The sequence below is a fragment of the Schistocerca piceifrons genome, chromosome 1, assembly GCF_021461385.2.
Source record: "Schistocerca piceifrons isolate TAMUIC-IGC-003096 chromosome 1, iqSchPice1.1, whole genome shotgun sequence".
NCBI classification, from domain to species: Eukaryota; Metazoa; Arthropoda; class Insecta; order Orthoptera; family Acrididae; genus Schistocerca; species Schistocerca piceifrons.
In genome coordinates, this window is record NC_060138.1 from 122,362,323 (window position 1) to 122,385,641 (window position 23,319).

At 38.1% G+C, this 23,319-nt stretch overlaps 1 protein-coding gene across 1 annotated transcript in view; it reads left to right on the forward strand.

The window, feature by feature from the left end:
* The window catches only part of LOC124787684 (baculoviral IAP repeat-containing protein 6), a 329,612-nt gene extending 307,004 nt beyond the window's left edge, over positions 1 to 22,608 (forward strand). The window contains exons 62-67 of the mRNA XM_047254541.1: positions 1,330 to 1,468; positions 3,338 to 3,555; positions 7,699 to 7,938; positions 10,459 to 10,647; positions 10,741 to 10,875; positions 20,983 to 22,608. Coding sequence (XP_047110497.1) covers positions 1,330 to 1,468; positions 3,338 to 3,555; positions 7,699 to 7,938; positions 10,459 to 10,647; positions 10,741 to 10,875; positions 20,983 to 21,276 — 1,215 coding nt within the window. The 3' untranslated portion in view covers positions 21,277 to 22,608. The remainder of the gene's footprint in view (positions 1 to 1,329; positions 1,469 to 3,337; positions 3,556 to 7,698; positions 7,939 to 10,458; positions 10,648 to 10,740; positions 10,876 to 20,982) is intronic.
* The last annotated feature ends 711 nt before the right edge of the window (positions 22,609 to 23,319 follow it).

A 23,319-nucleotide genomic window follows, 5' to 3' on the forward strand; every position in this document is an offset into this window, starting at 1 on the left:
GCCTAATATCGTGTAGACCCCCGCAAGCATGCGGTGCCGAAACCCAACGTGGCATGGATTCAACTAATGTGTGAAGGGAACCAACACCATCAATCCTGCAGGGCTGCCCATAAATCTGTAAGAGTACGAGGGGTGGGGATCTTTTTTGAACAGTACGTTGCAAGGCATCCCAGATAAGCTCAATGATGTTTATGTCTGGGGAGCTGGGTGGCCAGTGGAAGTGTTTAAACTCAGAAGAGTGTTCCTGGAGCCACTCATAGCAATTTCGGATGTATGGGGTGTCACATTGTCCTGCTAGAATTGCCCAAGTCCATCAGAATGCACAATGGATATGAATAGATGCAGGTGATCAGACATGTTACTTGCCTGAGTCGTATCTAGACATATCAGGGTTCCCATATCACTCCAACTGCACATGCCCTATACCATTACAGAGCCTCTACCAGCATGGAACAGTCCCCCACCAGTGTGCAGGGTCCATGGATTCATGAGGTTTTCTCCATACCCATACATGTCCATCCACTCAATACAATTTGAAACTAGACTCGTCCGACCAGTCAACATGTTTCCAGTCATCAATAATCCAGTGTCTGTGTTGACGGGCCCAGGTGAGGCGTAAAGCTTTGTGTCGTGCAGTCATCATGGATACACGAGCGGGCCTTTGGTTCTGAAATCCCATATTGATGGTGTTTCGTTGAATGGTTCACACGCTGACACTTGTTAATGGCCCAGCATTGAAATCTGCAGCAATCTGTGGAAGGGTTGCATTTCTGTCACGTTCAATGACTTAAGTCATCATTGGTCCCATTCTTGCAGGATCTTTTTCCGGCCGCAGTGATGTCAGAGATTTGATGTTTTGGATTCCTGATATTCACAGTACACTTGTGAAAAGGATTGTATGGAAAAATTCCCACTTCATCACTACCTCAGAGATGCTGTGTCTGATCGCTTGTGTGCCAACTGTAACACCACGTTTAGACTCACTTAAATCCTGATAACCTGCCATTGTAGCAGCAGTAACCGATCTAACAACTGCACCAGACACTTGTTGTTTTATGTAAGTGTTGCCGACCGCAGTGGCGTATTCTGTGTGTTTACGTATCACTGTATTGGAATACGCATTCCTATACCAGTTTCTTTGGTACTTCTGTGTTTAAGATAGGAATGACTGCTTGCAAGTGAAATATAATGACCAAGAATGTTTCCGTTTGTAGTAGATTATTGGTGGGGTAGCAACATTAAAAATAAAAGCCTACAGAAGTAGTGGTCATCAAAAATTTCTTTATTATGCATAACATTTTTGTAATTATTGTCTATTTCTGTTTTCAGGCTGCAACAGACAGACTGACAATGGAAGATGGCCAAGAGAGTTCTGTTGTAAGAGAAGGGCCTCATTTAAGTAATATAGACCTTCCTTTAAGGTCCCATGAGGAGAGGTACCTTGAAGTAATGAGGAGACTGCAATTTGGTATGTGTTTAACATATATTGTGGCCCCAGTAGTCTGGTACTAACCAATCTTGAGAGAGAGAGAGAGAGAGAGAGAGAGAGAGAGAGAGAGAGAGAGAGAGAGAATGGGGGGGGGGGGGGGGGGTTATGCAGGTCTCTACTGTATCATTCCAGACAGAGGAGAACATCTGATCAGCAGATGGTCTAAAGCTGATACATTGACCAAAGCAAAGAGATATTTGTGCCACCCAGAGGCCAAACTGATGAACTCCATTGTTTATAATATTTCTACTTTTTATTATAAAAACCTCTGTGGTCATAATATTTGGCTTCATTAATTCTTGCGTGGATAGGTGACAACTCTTTGCAGAGCAACTGAATGTTATGTTTCAGCTTTCGGAGGACAAAGCGACTAACTCCAATTTTCTTACTTGTATTTCCATGACATTTGCTTCTTCGTATTTAATCTCAAGTATTACATTTAGCATCCTCAATACTGATTTTATGTGAGCATTGCATCTTAGTAACACCCGTACATAGCATAAAGCTAACAAAATCAAATTCATGTGATAAATTGAAATTTTATGTATACAACTTTCGCTGTGATGATTTTGATAACAACAAAGGGTTTATGTATATGAGGCCAGAAACAGAAGGTTCTTTGATGTCACAAGAAGCAACTACATGCCTAAAACAGCACATAACAAACAATGCAAAAGACCACAAGTATATTCTGACTTAGACTCATGTACTGATCAGAATCAAAACCAAAATAACAATGATGAAGCTGCTACAAAGTTCTGCAATTAAAGTGGGTATTATTGACTTGCAGTTTTTCATATCTGGATGCAGCTATCTGCCAAATAACTCCAACAAACTCTGTTACAATGTAATCCATTACTGCAAAACAAAGGACCAGTTAGCAGTAGATAAAATGAATTATAATGATTTTTTGTCTATAAAAATTTTTGAAGACACCATGATAAACTGCAAGAAGGCAGCCACTGGCTTAGCTGTAAACTGGCGTGACATAGAATAAATTAAATTGAAGAGGTTGCTACCTTACACTCTTCAGTACAGTATCACTTTTTCCATTCGTTACTGCTAATTTGAAGAAATCTACAACAGGATGCCATTCTGCATTTGCAAATATAAACCATGATGCGCTAAACTCAAGAATTCATGCCATGAGCAAGGGAGAGGGGGCAGATCTCGAGCTGCCACCCCCCCTCCCCCCCACCCCCCTACTCATTTTGAGTAGTATGCTTAAAAAGTGAAAACTTTGCAGTTACTTCCAGGTTCATGGAAGATTGGCTGAGTTTCTTGTGTCTAGTGTCAGTGGAGATTCTCATCACTGGTGGGTGTATCCCACATCCTAGGGTCTGCCTCCCTTTGTAACCATCCTGGACCCCCTCCCCCCTCTCCCCCCCCTCCCTCCCTCCATCCCCCCTCCCTCCCTCTCGAAGGGACTACTAGTTCTGAAAGCTAGAAGCTAGGTAGTGTGTCACTTTTTCATATATTTATCAGGAATACTGCATATTTTGCTTCCAAAATATAAGTACTGGCCACCAGTTCTGTCTCATAATTATAGTGTTCTTTATTGAATTTTCTTTTGATATGATAAAGTGCTAACTTAGGCTGTCGCTCCCTCTGTTGAAACTGCTAACTTAGGCTGTTGCTCACTCTGTTTTAGAAGCAAACTCATAAATACTGATTGTGTGCTTTATTGTCTCCATAAGCACTATTCTTCTCTCCCGTTTCCCAAGTAATATTTTTTTCTAAATTTAGAACTGATCAGTACATAGTAAATGCATTAGAAGTTAATATAAGATGTGGGAATATGATAAAAATAATCTCATTAAATACTTCATATATCATTATTTGTTACAGATACATATGAAATGATAACAGAAAGTAGCGAAGGAGGATATCAGTTTGTAGTCTCATACCATTTTGAATCGAATGTGAGGTCTGCTGGAGAAAGAAGTCACCCAGCTCGCATGAAGCGACTGGCACAAGAGACAGTGACACTGTCTACATCACTCCCACTTTCGTACAGCAGTTCTGTGTTTGTTCGTTGCGACACCGACAGGCTTGATATAATGAAGGTATGTTGGGTATTTGTAAATATGTATCTTAGATAGATGTCAGTAAAGTTGAAATAATGTGTTCTAAATAAGTTAATAGTTTTCAGTGTTCATTTTGTGTATATGTGGTTAAAAAAAATGCAATTTTCACCATGTTTATTTGACTTGTATACCTAAATGTGTTAGCACACTGGACTCGCATACGGGAGGACGGCGGTTCAATCCCGTCTCCAGCCATCCTGATTTAGGTTTTCCGTGATTTCCCTAAATCATTTCAGGCAAATGCCGGGATGGTTCCTTTGAAAGGGCACGGCCGATTTCCTTCCCAATCCTTCCCTAACCCGAGCTTGCACTCTGTCTCTAATGACCTCGTTGTCGACGAGACGTTAAACACAAACCACCACCACCACCACCACCACCTAAATGTGTTAAGAGTCAATATGGACCATGTTTCTTCATTGTAATGTAAATAAAGTTTGGGCCGTTGATGACCCTTCACAAACATTTCATTTGTTATTGATTCCAAGTTACCCATTGTGTCGAACAGTTCCTTTTCTAATACCTCCACTCAGTATACTATCTTGTATGGATGTAATCACGTATAAATGTTCCACTTCATTCTCTAGTCTTTCTTTCACCAATTCTACATAATCTTCTAATTGCTGTACAAGTTTAATTGAGAACTTATCTTGACCATTCTATGCAATAATTAGCTATCTGTCTGAGTAAATTTTTCGCTCATCACTTTAATTTCTGTTGATTGGTTTAAAATTGCCTGTCTTAATTCTATTAATTTCAGTACCATCGTATTTATAATTGTTTCTCAACTAACATTACCATCTGTGAGAGGCATTCTGTCAATCTCCTAATGAATAATGATGTCAAAAGTCACAATTGATATTGTAACTTGTTATTAATGATAAATTATTTGGCATTCATTTTATCTTTTGGTAATTTACTGGTACTAAATTATCTGAACAAGTTTTATATCTGAATGGGATAATGTTGTCACTATCTTAACTGACAAAATCTACTGTAGTTGAGAAATCACTTCATAGTATATTGAAACTTAAAGGAAAAGAACCCATTACATTTTAATAAAGTGGATCCCCTGGTAAGTATGTGAAGTGCCACCTGTGTGCGCCGTCTCTCGTTGTCACGCACCTCTGGCTTCAGTTACTGGGTCTCATCTTGTCGTTCGTAGATGTTGTGTTGACTGTTTATTGAACCACCTGGCCACATTGTATACAAATTACTGTCCGTAGAATGCAAGTTGCCATCATACTTTAATTTAGTTGAGCCCGTCTACCACGTAAAAGAGATTTTAAAATCTAAAAGGAACCTCTGAAGAAAAGAAATAAGAGCAAGAAAAATAAGAGTGTCGTTTGGGTGAGCTACAAAACTGCATTACTTTGAGCAAAAGTCCTTGCACTCCTTCACAGATCGTGATTTAATGAACAAATACTTCATATGTACAACTGAATATTTATGTCTACTTCAGGTAGAACAGTTTCTTCATGGTGACATTATCAAACTCGACAAATCGTGTGGTCTCATTCCTTCACAGCCTCAACACTTTTACTCCCATCTGCTTCATCTGGTCCTCCTCAACCCAAAATGCCACTTTCCTGGACATTGACCACCCTACCTGATGGCTCCATCCACTCCTCTGTTCACATTAAACCCACCAACTACCAACAGTACCTACATTTCAACAGGTGTCATCTTTTCCACACCAAAAAATCCCTCCCGTACAGCCTGGCCATCTGGAGATGGCATATCTGCATTGACAAGGACACACTTGCTGAGTATGCTGAGGGTCTCATTAGAGCTTTCACATACAGGCACTAACCATCAGACCTAGTCTGCAAACAGATCTCCCACGCCATTTTGGCACACACCTCCTGTCCTCCACCACCTCCAAGAACCAGCTACAAAGGAGTGCTTCCTTCATCACCTTGTACCACCCCGGAGTGGAAAGAATGAAACCCAGGGATCATATCCCTGTGGAAGACACAGGTGCAAGACTGCCCAGTCCACCCACTCAGCTAGAGGCTTATCCTGTTCCATTGGAGGTTGGACCACATGTGAAAGTAGCCAGATCATATACCAGTTCTGCTCCAATCATTGCACAGCTTTTTATTCAATATGAATGCCAACCAGGTATCCACCAGGATGAATGGCCACTGTCAAACTGGCCAAGAACAGATAGACCACCCAGTGGCACAACACACAGCTGAACATAATATGCTTGATATCAGCGGCTGCTTCACAACCCGCACCATCTGAATCCTTCCCTCCACCACCAGCTTTTCTGAACTGTGCAAATAGGAGTTACCCTTACAGCACATTCCCCTCTCCCAAAATTATCCTGGCCCCAACCTAAGGTAACCTACTGTCCCCCCCCCCCCCCCCCCCACACACACACACACACACACACACACCAAACAGTTTTCGCACACACTGGTGTATTGCCTTCTATCTATTCATATCCCCTTAACATCTTTGTTTACAGCCCTCTGGCAACACATCCACCTGCCTTTCCCCTTCACTGCTCCTCTCCTTTTGCACTCGCTGTCCCCTCCCTCTCCACAGCCTCCTGATGCTGCACCTGGTGGCAGACTTTCCATGCCTTCTACTACTCCTTGCACACTCTGCCAAACAGCTCTTTCCCCACCTCCCCTTCCCCCCACCCTCCCCAATCCATATCCTGCTATCCCTTTCCCATTCCCCCCCCTCCCCATACCCTGTTATCCCTTCCCCTTACCTGCCACCTCCAGATTGCTGCAACCATTCAACAAGACAGTTGCTTTCCGGTCTCAGATGCCAGAGATGGTAGCAATGTGTGTGTGTGTGTGTGTGTGTGTGTGTGTTTACTTTTCTGAAGAGGCATTTGTGTGAAAGTTAAATGTGTAACGGTCTTTTTGTTGTGCCTGCCTGTAACTCGAAGTGTCATCTTTATGGTAGGTAGTGATCTATTGTTAAATTACGCTTTATTAGTTGGCACATAGTCACTCTCTAAGTATAACCTGGGATAGTTCCTGCTAGGCTTTGAATTGTTTTACTATCCCTATGCAGTTTTAACACTTGAGCTGGCACATCTATGTATAAAGTGCACCAACCAAAACTAAAATGATTTTGTGTGGTTCCATTGTTGTTTCACAACTGCAAACCCATACCTATTTCTTCATTATTGCTTCAGATAACACAGCAATAAATTGTGCTGTCATACGCTCAGGTGAGCAGCAGTCATATAAAATACAAAGTGAGCTAGGTGAGAAAAAATGTACAATCCGTGCAAAAAAATTACCCTGATTACGAACTAGGAACATAATCCCACATTGAGGCAGTTGTCTACAAGATAATTAATGATCGAACAAGCAGCTGGCTGGGATCTGATGCAACTGCACTGCTTCAAGTGGGTCATTACTGACTCTGTACTGCCTGTTCTTGGCAACAGAGTGCTATAGTGGAAATTTATTTCATTATTTTTTAATAAAGCAGTGGTTTAGCACATATTACATAAGTTTATTTTCTCGTTATTTAAATAAACTAAAACTGAATTGTGGTTTTGATCATATTGTTTACCTTTGTGACATAAAGACAGCCATTCTATGTGTGTGTACAAAGTGCGCCGTGCACCCACCTGTGTTATGAAAAATGGTGTGCCCACTCGAGGGTAAAGATTTGTGTGCCTCCAACAATACTGTGCTCACAGTAAAGACCTGTGACTGAAACTGAAAATAAACCCTTACAACCCCTGACCCCCTTCTACTCGCCCCCACCCCCACCCCACCTCTCCATTTTTCCCTCTCTATCCTTTTCTTCTTCTCTTTTTAAAAATTGATTGAGACATTGGTGATCAGAAGTAGTAATATTTGTCGGTCTTGTCCTATGTTCAAAGTGCAGTTAGAGTAATGTATCTTGAAACAGTTTCATGTGAAGGCGAGGTACAGCGTTAGTGCTTCCATTATGGTGCACTGACTTTGGTCGAGCAATAAAGTTAAAATGATGTAATAACAGAACTTTTCTGTGTGACATGCAGAAACTTGCACTGGCAAAGTACAATTTTCTTTATGTCCTTCTGTATGCTCAAAAATTCAGGAAAGTGTGTCTTTTATCATGAAAACTTGATTATAGTGGTATGAAATGCTTATTTTACAGGTCCTGATAACAGGCCCTGCAGAGACACCGTATGCTAATGGCTGCTTTGAATTCGATGTCTACTTTCCTCCTGATTATCCAAACTCACCAATGTTAATTAATCTGGAAACCACTGGTCATCACACAATAAGGTTTAATCCAAATCTATACAATGATGGCAAAGTGTGTCTGAGTGTTCTTAATACTTGGCATGGGCGCCCTGAAGAAAAGTGGAATGCGCAGACATCAAGTTTCCTACAGGTAGTAATACTATTTCCATAAAAAGTTTTGTTTCACAAATCACGGAATAATTTTCTGAGATGGACAGATGAATTGCAAGCTTAATCATAAGAAGGCAGGGTTATTTAGGTACTAATGTAGAGGGTAAAAATCGTAGAGAGAGACCAAGAGATGAATACACTAAGCAGATTCAGAAGGATGTATGTTGCAGTAGGTACTGGGAGATGAAGAAGCTTGCACAGGATAGAGTAGCATGGGGAGCTGCATCAAACCAGTCTCAGGACTGAAGACCACAACAACAACAACAACAACAACAACAATGTTCTTAAAACCCAATGTCAACATTATTTAATTCAAAAAGTCATGTTGCTTTGTTAGAATGGGCTTTCTTGAGAATTATTAGAGGGCAAAGACATAATTATTTAAAAACTTCTATGTTGGAGTTGAAAGCCAGTGTGAGAATAGAAGTTCTTAGTTTGCCTCGAGTTTCGTGATGATGAATGCTCTCTTCAATTTTAAACTCACAAGGAGAGAACCCCAGCGGTGGCATCAACTTTTTGAAACCAAATACGTGGTGCTGGAGCCAGCCATTCACCCATGTTCCAAGTAATTGACAAAAAAAAAATTCAGAATTTTGCGTGTTTTTCAGTAAGGTTAAAAAAGCCACATTTTGTAGTGTGGTTGCATGGCGTAATTGAGACAATAATAGCTTCACATTCTAGAGGTTATGGGTTCAGATCTCGTAATGTGCAGTAGACTTTTTTTTTTTAAATTGTTTTATTTGTAAATCTTGATCTAAATGTCTTTCCGTTATTGTTATTCAGTTACTTGGTTTAAATATGTTTCTTTTTTTTTTTTTTTTAATTTCTATTCCTTTGTCACATTATTTTAATGAATGAACTTTTTTCATTTGTTTCTTCATTTCTTTTTTTTTCAATATGAATTTAATTATATTTATCTATTATAATATTCAATTATTTGAAAATTCCAATTTATCAGTTAAAAACAAAAGATCAAGTAATGTATATTGACTGTGCAGTGGCGTGAAAAATGTATTTTTCATTACCAGATGTTCCGTTTTTTATCCATGGTAATCGTCATACAAACATTTACAACATGACCTAAATATCTATTGCACTATGGACAAAATAATGCTGATGAAGATTTAAATAAAAGAAGGGTTTATAAATATAACGAAATTCAAACAAAATAAGAAGTATGTGTTGTGAAAGTGATAATGTGGATGTGAACCCACAATCTCATGAATGTGAAGCTACTGTCCTGTCCACTGCACCATACAACAGGAGACTGTATGATGCAACTTTTTTAATGCTATCGAGTGTCTCACAAATTTCCCAAATTTTTTCGTCAATCTTTCACAAATGAGGGCCCTCCAGGGTGAACAGCTGCAGGGTGTGATTTCTGGGATCTTAACCTACATAACTGTACAGATGGTTTCAAAAAGTCGATCCCACCACAGGGGAATCTCTCCTTGTCAATGATTCTATCACAAAAGTGAGTGTCTTCAACTTCATAAACAGGGTCATTAGTGTCCTTTGGATAAGCTTTGCATATTTTTCTGACTACTTTTTTTTCCTATTTTGTTGGTGTCACTAATATAACAAGCTTATCTCCATATCAGTTCAACATAGTAAATGTGTGACAGAAAAAATATAATGTGTGTGTTCCTGAGATAGATACCAGTGACATACTACATCTGCCAATTTTCATATGAAATACTGCACTCGAGCTGTTCTCTTGCCAAGACAGCTTTTAAATTTATTTCAATTTAATGCAGACTCTATACAAAATTCTGAAAGTCATGTCAATTGATTTGAAGATCAGTCCTCAGTATGCAAGTAGAGTGCATTAATCAGTGCACCACCTGACTCAGTTCTTTTATTGTGGGGGAAAAAAGTCAATAAAAACAGTTAAGTCATGAAGTTGAAGTTGTTTGGTGGACACTGTCATTGTAGCTGTCTTAAGTAGTAAGCATTTAGCTTCTTTATTGGCAGCTTCTGAGCAAAGCATGAATGTTCACTGGAACCCACAAGTTACACATGTAGTGTGGAGCTTTGTATTACTCCTGTTACTTTTGTAGTACTACTATTACCTTTGGCAGTTAACAACTCACACGATTTCGAGTTACATGAAGTTTAAAGCAAACCCTAGTATATAGTTTTGCAACATCAAATTCTAATTTTCTTATCCTTTTGGGAATAATACACTGATATTTTAATGTGTCTACTTCTGTTCTTAACATTCATCAAGTGTGTACTTACTTTACAAAGCAGTAAGTTATGAGCAAAGCTACCGTAAATGAACATGTTAAACATTCTTACAGTGTACACTGTGCATTTTTTACAGAACTAGTTAACTGAAACAATCTTACTGCACCCAGTTTCATTATAATCTTTCTGAACCCCTGTATGGTTCATTAAAATAAACTGTTGGTTTAGTTTCAGTTGATTTTTACATTTTTATATAATCCGCCAATTTTATTGCAAATTCATGTTTAGTAAATGTTTTAATTTGTTGTAGGTGTTAGTGTCCATACAGTCACTAATTCTTGTTCCGGAGCCCTACTTCAATGAGCCTGGCTATGAGCGATCAAGAGGTACACCATCGGGTAACCACAGCTCAAGGGAGTACAATTCGAACATATGCCAAGCAACTGTGAAATGGGCCATGCTAGAACAAATTCGAAATCCGTGTCCCTGCTTCAAAGAGGTATGTGTTGTATTCCTTGACAAAAAGATGCAGTAATTTTTTAAATTTCTTCTCTATTCTAGCTTTATATTTCTTATTGGTATTCCTTTCCAGGTCATACACACGCACTTTTGGATGAAGAGGCATGAAATTGTGAAACAAATTGAGAACTGGATTGCTGATATGGATTCTCAGTGTGGAGACAGGCGGACAGGGAGAGCCATTTCACTTAACTCCATGGCTTTAAAGGTATGGTTGTCATCTATACAAATACATTGTTATGAATTCTGAGTTGCTGATTTATGTATTCTTCATTCTTATGTGATATAATTGATATTTTGTGATTTATGGAGGTAATTTGAAATAATTGTTTACTAATATCTTGTTTGGGACCCCATGTTCTGCACTTTTCCATTTGGATATTTATATGTACTCTGATTAGGCCTTGGATTTGTTGTTGTATTTCAATATCATTGTCTTTTGGACATTAGCAAATGCTTATCTACAATGAGTAAAGAATCCTATTTCCAGGATGAATTTGAGGGATGCCAATACACAAGAGACAAACATTTGAACAGAATACCCAGACAACCTTTGTTTCTCTCTGTATCGTCTGTCAACATTGGCACAAAAAATCCTAGCAATCTGTCACTACCTCGACAGCCACTTATTCTAAATGTAGCAGTTACTATTGCCACTTTTTCATGAAACATTAATGGAAGACTAAAAAAGTCCCACGAAAATCGCTGTTCTCTAAGCAAGGACTTAGATGAACGTTCAACATAATGCTTGCCAGTGGAAGGTGGCAACTGACCTTGTCATGTGTAGCCTTGAATTCTTGTGACAGAGTGGATCTGATCTGTTCATTCAGTTTCAATTTGAAGTGGTCTTTCCTTTTCCAACAGGAAAAATTTTTTAAATTCCCAGTTTGAGGGTCAAATTCATGCAAGGAAAATGACAGTCTGAATTTCGTTCACTTCCTGTTGCCATACTCATCTGGCTGGGTGACTTAACAACATATAAGCAACCAAAGGGCTTGTAGTTTTCAAACATTACCAAATTCTCGTTTTTTTTTTTATGCATCACTATAGGAAGACATGTCGTGCTACAGAAGAATGCTGAAGATTAGATGGGTAGATCACGTAACTAATGAGGAGGTATTGAATAGAATTGGGGAGAAGAGGAGTTTGTGGCACAACTTGACAAGAAGGCGGGACCGGTTGGTAGGGCATGTTCTGAGGCATCAAGGGATCACAAATTTAGCATTGGAGGGCAGCACGGAAGGTAAAAATCGTAGAGGAAGAACAAGAGATGAATACACTAAGCAGATTCAGAAGGATGTAGGTTGCAGTAGGTACTGGGAGATGAAGAAGCTTGCACAGGATAGAGTAGCATGGAGAGCTGCATCAAACCAGTCTCAGGACTGAAGACAACAACAACAACAACAACAACAACATAGGAAGACAAACTCGTAAAGCTTATGGTATTAGATACCAATAGTGATTCATGTGATGCCTTGCCCTGCCACTACACCTAAAAGTTTTTCTCAAAAACTTGTTTTAACCAAGCAGTAACTTACACTTTCTTCTGAATAACAACAAAAATAAAACTGAATAAACAGTTCTTTGTAATAGGACAGTCCCATCCACTGACGTATTTTTGTTCAGCCAATTCTACTGAGGTACCAATCTGCCATTGATAAAATTGATTTTATAGTTCATTAAACTCAGCAAGTACTCTTTGATTTCTCTCAAGTTCATAAAACAAGCCTCAGCCTCTGCCCACCCTGTAATTGCTACTTCATTGGCTGTGTAGCATGGATTTTTAGTTTCACTACATATTTTTTATTTCATTTACTGTTATTATTGTTATTAAAATTTTGCAAAACATATGTGATTTGAATGTCTGATGTGCACTGTCTGACAAAAAAAAAGTGAAGTACCCAGAAGGAATGGAAAACAAAATGAAACTTCACAGTCTGAGAGAGTATGTGGTATTATTTCAGTGATTACTGTATAGTCAAATTTACCAAGTACTTGGCACTGTGAACTCACTTTTGAGTATTACATTGCACCCTCCTCGGGCCTGGATGCATGCAATGATTTTTTTTAGGAAGGGTGTCTTAAAGTCATTGTATCCTCTCCTGAGGCAAACTGCTCCATGACCATTGTAACTAATTGTCGATGTACTGACACTGGGACGTAGTTGATGTCCAAGCTGGTCTCCCTAACGTACTATCAGGAGCAGATCTGGGAATCTCGTTGGCCATGGGAATACCTCAGCATCGTGCAGACAGTTCATGAGGGCATATACTATCAGGGTATAAAAATGGCACCACGATACTGTCACACTCTTTGGACCCTGTGGTGCATGAATTTCACTGCAGTGGTAGCTTTTAATGGTCATGAGGCTGCAAATGCATGCAGGTCACAGAATCATAGGGAGTTGTCCACTGCATTGGATTGTGTGCACTTTCAGCCTCAGGTCTAACTGAAACCACCAAAGAAGTAACCATTAACAGCTGTCCAGTGTGCCACAGAGTTAACATTGACAAAGGCATTTATACCTTTGATTGCTGCAGTGTTGTGATCTGACTTATTATAAACTCCTTGTAATATAAGTTTTGGGATTGTAAAGAAAGAGTCATGTTGTACTGGCACCACTGCTTACTAATGACATCATGACATAGAAATTGGTGTCGCAATCCAGGGGTCAGTTTGTATTTCGTGATGTTGGTAGTAAGTAATAATTCCAGTATATCACAAAGCTGTTTATACACAGTTACACAGCTTATATTACAAGGCATTCACAGTAATTCAGATCGCATATATCAACATTAAATCAATCAAAGATATAATTCTCTTTGTATCAGTTCCCAACAGTCACATGAGAGGTAATTTGAGGATACGGGACGTCTGTGGCATACTATTGTGCCATTATATTTCCCTGAATAACTACCATCCCTGTCCTGAAATCATACCTGGTGGCTGCCCACACCATGGCACCAGGAGTAACACAGCTGTGCCTCTCCAAAACATTAGAAGAATGCTACATATCCCCACGTCGCCACCAGACTTGATGACAGTGGTCATCCGTGGTAGTGCAGAACCATGATACATCACTGAACACAGTCAACTCATTCATCAGCAGTCCATGCTTCCTGGTCACTTCACAGCTCCAAACCCAGCCATTTGTGTTGTGGTGTTAATCCTTTCCATTTATGCCAAGCAAGTAGAAAGCCCAGACAGCTACGAGCATTTGTTTACGCTGGGCAGGTAGTGAGTCCTGCTGATTAACAGCATTCCTGTATGCCCAAGCATGGGAGCAGGTGAACGACCACAATAGAACCATGACTTGCTGTTGTCCGCTTTTCAACAATCGTGCCACCGCTGTCATTATATGCTGTTCATGGTAATGACACAATGTGTTACACCTTTTACCTTCTCATGAATTGATTCCTCTTATCAGTTATGCATTGCATTTGTGCACATTTGGTGAGACGACAACATTTACCCGCATTGGCTTTGCAGTGTCGGAATGTAATTTATTGGACAAGGAAATCCTCATAAATAGTAGTGACGAAAATGATATTGATATTTTGGTCCTTTCTTTGGGCGAATATCTGGATGTGTCAGAAGTACTGCTGATTCTGCAACACCATGAGGAACTTTTTCAGAAGATTCTTCTGATGAAGAGGGAAAAGAAGATGAAGTGATAAGCACAACTTCATCATGAAAAAGAATGTATGATTGGTCAGATAATCATCCTGTGATTAAACGCCGCCATTTTTTGAAAACATTTAGCGACATAAGAATAGGCTTTGATTATTCAGCAATTCACTTAGACTTCCATAATGAAAAAATGATGACTGTACCCAGCAGGTTAGCATGATGGAGGCATATAAAGGTTGCAGAAGTTTATTGCTTCTTTATGCGTTCTCTGCTTAAGCGAAGAACTAGAAACGTAGAAGTGAATTAATGTTGGTCAACAGATGCTTTCTTTCAAATGTCAGTGTTTTTACGTACAAGGTCCACAGACTAGCATAAACTGATTCTGCATTTATTGCAGCTGTATTTTAAGATATGATTGTGAAACTATGGCTCATTGTAGAACACACCAGAAAAAAAAATTCAATGGGGCCATAGACCAGTGTGAAAATTTAGTAATAGATGAAGGAAGTCTGCCACCTTTCAAAGAAAGGATGTGATTTAAGTAGTATATACCAAAGAAACATAGTCATTTTGGAATCAAGGTTTTCATTCTTTGTGATGTAGAAAGTTACTATATTCTTGATTATGTTGTCTACAGTTGTCCTACCATAGAAATAGAATCCATAAATGCTGACTGGAGAAAAATCAGGTGATGTTATGCGTTTGTAACTGCCATACCTCAACAAAGGTAACGCTGTTTATGCAGACAATAGATATTCAGGCCTCAAATTATTCCTATGGTTACATAATAAATGTACCAATGCCATAGAAACAGCACACAAAAACAGTAAAATGTTTACCACTGTTGCCTGACAAACTGAAAAAAGGGGAAATACAATTCAGGTCCTTTGGAACACTGTTGGCCATAAAATGGATGGACAACAAAGAAATCTGGATGCTTTGAACCATAGATGAACCAGATTTTCTTGAAACTGAGAGAAGAAGGAATATAAAACAGGCCAAAATACAGGGTGATTCAAAAAGAATACCACAACTTTAGGAATTTAAAACTCTGCAACGACAAAAGGCAGAGCTAAGCACTATCTGTCGGCGAATTAAAGGAGCTATAAAGTTTCATTTAGTTGTACATTTGTTCGCCATTTCAGCCAATAAAGTTTTTGGTCCCTTTTTCTTAGAAGGTGCTACTGTAACTGGACTACAGTATCTGGAGATGTTAGAGAATTGGCTGTTCCCTCAGCTCGAACAAGAAGCACAACAATTCATATTTCAGCAGGATGGAGCGCCACCACATTGGCACTTATCTGTCCGTAACTACCTGAACGTCAACTACCCGAGGCGATGGATTGGCCGCCAGGCAGCCCGTGACAGAGCACGTCATCACTGGCCTCCAAGAAGCCCTGATCTTACCTCCTGCGATTTTTTCTTATGGGGGTATGTTAAGGATATGGTGTTTCGGCCACCTCTCCCAGCCACCATTGATGATTTGAAACGAGAAATAACACCAGCTATCCAAACTGTTACGCCTGATATGCTACAGAGAGTGTGGAACGAGTTGGAGTATCGGGTTGATATTGCTCGTGTGTCTGGAGGGGGCCATATTGAACATCTCTGAACTTGTTTTTGAGTGAAAAAAAACCTTTTTAAATACTCTTTGTAATGATGTATAACAGAAGGTTATATTATGTTTCTTTCATTAAATACACATTTTTAAAGTTGTGGTATTCTTTTTGAATCACCATGTACATTAAACCCAGTTGCGTAGTGAAATAAAATACGTCAAAGGGTGCTGTTGATAAGACAGACATGATGTAAAGTTCTGTAAAGGCATCTGAAAGACAATTAAATGGTGCGAGAAGGTGTTCTGTTGGACTGACTTGTGTGTGTGCTGAATGCAAAAACAATTTTTGAAATAAAAAAGGAAACTGAACATACCATTTGCAAAATTCCACTTGGATCTAATCCTCCTATTGCTAGATAAAATTCATGGGCAAACAAGTAAAACCGAGATCCCATAGACACCAAACAAAGAAACTCCATTTTGATAGCATTATCCATGATTCCTTGTAGCAGCAGAGGGAAAGGAGATTGTTAATTCAAAGCAAAATATGACACGCTTAAGATGCAAAGACTGTGACGTTGCTATTTGCATAGTGCCATGTTTTGATAAACGTAATACACCAAGGGAATGCTAGGGTATGTCAGTAAGTGTGTGTGTTTCAAGAAGAGGAAAGTAAAAAGAATAAAAATAGAAAATAAAAAAGGGTTTTTAAGTCAGCCAGTAGCAGTCCAAAGCCTGCATCAAAAATTACAATATGAGTGTGGGAAACCACAAAATGCTATCAGATGGAACATGACAAATGGAAAGAAAGAACAGCTAGCTATAAGCAGGTGGAATCTTATTGTCGTATGTTTCATTATGGAGAATCGAGTTTAGTCTTTAATTACAAAGGTGCCAATAGGCTTATCGCAAAATTAGTTGTATCAAAATTTTCATTGTTTAATTCTTTGTCTGGCGATATGAGACAGTTTGCTTTCAGAGTTCAGTAATTATTATTTATTTATGATTAGAGTATGAATTATTTGTCTGGGTTTTGGGCATTGTCTACTTTTTTCTCAGCACAAGATAAACGTATGGGTTATTTTTTAGTTTATATTTTGTGGTTATCAAAAATTGCTGTCACTGTGACCTTACAGTGTGATACTGATTTTTTAGAGAGCATTTCTAAACACCCTGGAATGTATGATTAGGCAACATATAATAACATAATTACATTTATTAAATCAGATGCTTGCTTTGACAAAAAGTGATGTCACAAGCTCCCTAGGTGCCACACCTGGAAGTTGTCTGTACACCTGTTGCATCAAAACTTCAGTTTCCAAAGTTGTAGTGTGTGGAGAGCATCTCTGAAATAACTTCATGCTGCAAAAAATTCTCATACATAAAAGAAATATACATCTAAATGAGGAGGGTGCATTAGCCCTCCAAATTACATGTTATTTGTGTCCCTTAAAGAATTAAATACTTGTGTTACTCATTTCTTTCAGGAAGTTGAGCAATATTACTTTGAGTTCATGTTTAATTTTCGTTATCTGTACATCTTGATTGAAAAATGCCTAAATGGCAAAAATGAAGATTTTGTCAAGGAACAACATCTACCCTGTTTACCCCCAGAAAAGTGTATTTGTGTGTCTCTGCTTGTTTCATTGCTGACTTTGAAAATTGGCCAAGTCATTCATGTGAAAAGTCCAGACATGCCATGTGAACAATGTGATTACACCTCTTGTAACACTGTTATTACACATCCAGCAAAGGCATCTCCATTTTGTTTCCTCATTCAGCGAAAACTGAGCCAGTGCTTAGTGATTGCAATCCCATCGAAGCATTAAACCCAATATAAAAAGAAAAAAAACTTGTATATCACTCTTTGTAAATGCATTTCATATGATAAAGTTTGGTCTGTGTAGCACATAATAAAGCCTGATTGCTTATGGACTAGTAGGAGGAACGTTTCTAATACTTTATCTCCTCAGCAACTTGTGCACTTCATTATGTTGTTATTTCCATCAGTTGAATTCCATCGCTATTTTCTGTTTGTCAAAGTGAGTCTCATAGTGTTAACCAATATTGTATTTTAAAAGGCTTGTGCTTTGGCCATGTATTAGACCCATTATCTGTTACTACATTTCCATTGTCATAAGTGCCATTGTGTTGCGTTAAAATGGGCTTTTGTTTCTACGTCCATCCACTGGGTGTCACATGTACATTAATATATGATTTTAACATGTTCTCTTAACGCCAAGCTGTGTTTGTAATTGTTTAGGTGCCACATCCTATAAAAGTGACTTGAATATGATACAGGTTATGGACCATCAGAGCACAGCATATGAAAGATCAACAAACATCAGTCATATTTTAACCAGAACAACACAAGGGGCTTTTAAAAAACATTCATGAAATAGTTTGAGGAAGTACACACCACCATGTTTATGATATGCAAGACTGAATATCATAAAACTGAGTACTGCAAAATAGTTGCAGACTACTTCAGAGAACTACACAACTGCAATCCACCAAAAGAACTACTTAATTTTGATAACATAATCCAAATAAAACCAGACCCAAAGCCACCAACAGTAGAGGAAATGAGAGAAATCGAAGAAAAATTAAAAATAACAAAGTGCCAAGAGAAGACAGCTTAGTCGCTGAATTATGGAAACTTAGTGACTACATTGTCCTGTGCGTAACAGAAATCATTAATAAAACTTGAACACAAAACAGCTTCCCACCAGAATGGACATTAGCATTTATACATCCACTACATAAAAAGCAAAGAAACCAGATGCTAACAATTACAGAGGAATCTCCTTCTTGTCAGTGATGTATAAAATCTTGTTCATGTCACTTTTGAAGAGAGCTAAAGTAATACTCAACATATAACAAGGAGAACATCAAGCAGGATTTAGAAAGGGAAGGTCTTGTGCAGAGCAAATACTAAATGTAGAGAATGGAATAGAAATGTGGAAAACCAGAAACTTGAAATTGTGATAACTTTTATAGATTTTAGAAAGGTCTGTGACTCAATTGATAGAAATGCGCTCATCAACATTATAAAGGAATTTGGACTCAATTATAAAACAACTGAAGTTATTAAAGGAACTTTAACAAATGCAACATCAGAACTAAAATTTATGGGGGCACTGTCAGAGCCTTGTAATATAGTCACGATTAAGACAAGGAGATGGTTTGTAACCTCTTACTTTTCAACTATGCATTAGAGAAGGTGGAGGAAAACCATCAATACTAAGGGTGCTCAACTAGGAAGAAACCGAGATAAAACCACCATAAACTGTCTAGCTTTTGCAGACAATATGGCATTAATTACTGACACACTGGATAGTGCTAAAGAACAAATAACAGAACAACAGAAAAAAGCAGACAAAACAGGACTAAAAATATCATTTGAAAAATACAGTTCATCACAGATATCCCCTCAAAAATCTTAAAGTTCTTAACAACACAGTGTCTAAAACTGTGTAAATTGATCCCAGACAGTTCCAGTTGGGTGGATGCCCTAGCTTCACGTACCTACCTCAACCAGTCATGTAACACAGTTTTGTTAACATCTCAATGGAAATGCCACAGTGTTGTCGCAGCTATATAGACCACTATCATTTTCTCCTGCAGCCATTAGCACTACACAGCTGAAAGCTGGCAATGGGATAGTTAGCTGTTGGGGATCTTCTTATATTGACTCGAGAATGGATAATGAGCAGTACAAAAGAGAAGATACCAATGGAAAATAGAGTACATAAAATGGAAGGGACATTCCATATGATAAAAAAATATACTACAAAAAAGTCTTTTTCCTAGAACACAAAACTAATACACAAACAGACAGTGGACAGGACTGAAACACTGTATGCGACACTTAAACTAGCAAGGTTTGGGGATCTTGAAAAACTGGCGAAAGTTGAAAGAATTCAAAGGAAAATACTGGGATGTAAAAGTAACAGTAATGCTCAATACAAATTAAGATCAAACAGGCAGCTCTGTTTGAAAATGGAAAAGCTAACTGATGTAATAAGGAAAGCAAGACTACGTGGACACACATACTTAATGGTTAACAACGGACTAACCAGACAGATCTTCAACTTGCTAAACAGCTACAGATCCAAACCCACATGGTTCACAGAAATTGACAAAGCTATGAAAAACGCTGGAATTAGAACGTAGACAATAGATAACAGAACACTTTTTGGAGAAGCAACTCAAAAGGCAGAATTTCAGGGAAGAAAGATGTCTGCAAATGAAAGGAAGTGGACCCAGGAAGAAAAGGAACAACACTTTCAACAAAAAAAGTAAGGCTTGGAGCAACCAAAATTAAACATAAGGAAGGAAAACCAAATGTTGATTTATCGTATTTTCCAAAAGGATTATTCGAATAAATAAACAAACAATATCATCTTTTACAACTGTAATAACACCCGTATTTAGGCCACATCCATTTTGTAGAACAACTTTAGAAATGAAGTAGAGGGGGAAAAAAACTCACCTGTAGGCCCTTTAAAATAAAGTGAAATGCATATGGTCTCAATGAAACTTTTATTACAGCTGCAAAAGGTGGTATATTACATAAGAAATATACTTCTTATGTAATCGTGACTGTGGAAAAGAGGCTTAAAAACAAAACAAAAAAAGATATGTGATATGACATCATCACTTATGGCTTAGCAAGTGTTTTGACCACAGAAAAGTACCCATTAAAGAAAAATGTTGAATTTGTCATCCAGTAAGCTATGTGGCAAGCTATATATTAAATTGTAAATCTTATTCTGTTCCTCCTACGGCTTTTATATTTCGAGATATACACACATTCCTCATTTGAAATAATGTCATACCTATGGAGGTGGTGCACTTGCATTTGGGGGAAGCAGGATTCAAGTCCTGCCTGACCATCCTAGTTCTGTGTTTCCCTAAATCAACAAAGGTTAAAAAGGGATGACCTCAGGGGAAAAGGACATGCTACTTTTCCTGACTCATCATTGCCTTATCCCAGTCAGTGCTTGGTCTCTAATGACATGGTCATCAGTGGGACATGAAAGTCATTTGTCTTTTCCCCACTATAGTTATAAGCAATTACTATATGTCATTACTTCTCTTTGAAAACCAGTTTTGTTTTTGCAGCGACATTTTCGACAGCTGAAGGAAGAATTAAATAAATTAAAAACTCCAGAGGGACTGGAAGATTTAGCAGATTCTTGCCTGGAACTTTCACCACCTTCTACCTCCAGTGCACAGAGTGTGTCAGAATCAAAAGATGCCTCTCCTGTAGTCAGCACTCCTAGTCAAGGTTTTCTTCCATTTGGAGCCACGAGTAGCACAGATGACACACACAAGAAATCAACCGAAGAAAATGTACCCGCGGAGGTCTACAAGGACATGGAAATGGAGAAGATGGTTTCACAGTTTTGTGAATGAGAGGGCATTTTGGAATAAAATTGTAAGCAAATCCCAGTCAACAATCGTGGAGAAAATTCAAATAAATGTGACAGCCTGTCTTCTCAGTTGATTTATTTAAAACTGATCTTGAGTAAAATTTTTGCATTTCAGTATTACAGCTTAGTAGAACAGTTTATGAGGCTACGTTTGTATACTTACTCGAATGCAAAATATGCCAGTGGAAGAATCTTGCTTGATTCATTTGTTGCCATGTGACTAATTAACTTGGAAAGGTTTCTCTTTCCCAATTGAAAATCTTTCATTTAGGCTGTGGGTCGTGTGTGCACGTATATATGGAATAAATGTGATACTGTGTTATCTGAATTAGCTTATTACCCAGTGTGAGATTTTGTGTTGTGAGGTTGTGTGGACACTTTTTAAGTGCTTTATGATTGATGGAAGACATTCTTTTGTGATCCAGTTGATAAATGTCAAGTGTACAAAAAACCTTTAAGTGTTACAGTTCCAAAGAAATTACCTTCTTAAGTTGTGAGCAGTTAGTTAATTAAGCTCTTGTGGAGAAGATGATATAGGGCATAAAATTGGGACTATTTTAAATTTTGATTGAAACTTAAATATGCTTTCTGTGATTATTTCATACACTTGATGTTGTAAAAGCATGGTTCTGGTTCACATTTTGTGGATGAATGAATGTTTAATACATATCGAGTAACTTGGACTATTCAAGATAAACCTTGTTCTCAGAGTGAAGTCATTCTGATCTCCATACTGTTGCATTTAAGTAAATTCACTATATTGTCATTTTGTTTGCTTCACTATGATGATGATGATAACAGTGATGAACTTGCTTGTTAAATTTACTGTTTTCTTTCTTTTTTTTTTTCCTACTCGTCATTTCATAATTTAAAAAAAAATAAAATTCTACTGAAAAGGCTTCCTCTTCGATTTTAGTTGCTGAATATGTCATTTTCCATGTGTTACCAGACTAATTGGAAATGATGATACTGTGTATTTGACCTATATATATTTGGAGAGGCTGTTACAGAGTGCAACTCCATTTTGATACACAGTCTGTGTGTGCTACTGTGTGATACTACTTACAATTGATTGATTAGGTGTTTAACTGACAGGGAAGGCTTCATCTGTTGGTAGAATCTGTGTTTTTGCATCATGACAAAACTGTTAATAGACTGTGAATATTGTGTAAAGTTCATTGTTAATATAAGAGTTGAATGATTGTTACACGAACTGTTTATGAAATGCTTGCAGTCAAAATGTGAATATCGGATGCATTGAGAGAAACTGTGAATTCATTTGATGTAAACAAAATAAATATTTTAATTGTTTGTATCTCACTGCTTAAAATATTTTAGAAAAATAATGATCTAGATTCCTGCTCATCCCCTCCCCTTCCCCCAGCCCCCTCCCACCTCTGTCTCTCACTGGTGCCCTTACTATTAGTTGGATGTCACATATCATGCCCTTGAAAGAGGGAAGGAAGGAAGAGTTTGCTGTTTAGAAGGGGTTATTTTTAATCTTTGGTATGTTCATTATTTATTTAGAGGAATATCACTAAACTTTCTCAAATCTGCAAATAACACATGAACATACTGAGCACAAAAATGTTTCTTAACACTTACGGTGTTTTGGATTTTTTCAACTCTTTGTTGATAATACTTAAGTCAACATAAAATTCATAGAGGAGTGGGCATTTCAGAACTGAAGTTGCTAATTAGGTGATAAATATATTTGACAGCATTCAAGAATAAACAGTAAGATGATGGTTAGATCATAAGCCTCAAAACAGTTACTAGTTCAGATGGTATTTTCCCTATTCATACTAGAACTGCAGAGGAGACAGCATGTAGAAGACGTTGTACCAATGTGGAATGTGTTAGTGTTTACAGAGGAAACATTGCTGAAATCAAAGGATTGAATATTGACAGTCCTGCCTCCTTTAAAATATCTCCCGGTATAAATAAGAAAACAACATGTGTTTCACCATGGAACATATTACATTATGAAATATTAAAAAGATACTAAATACTTAACACAATCATC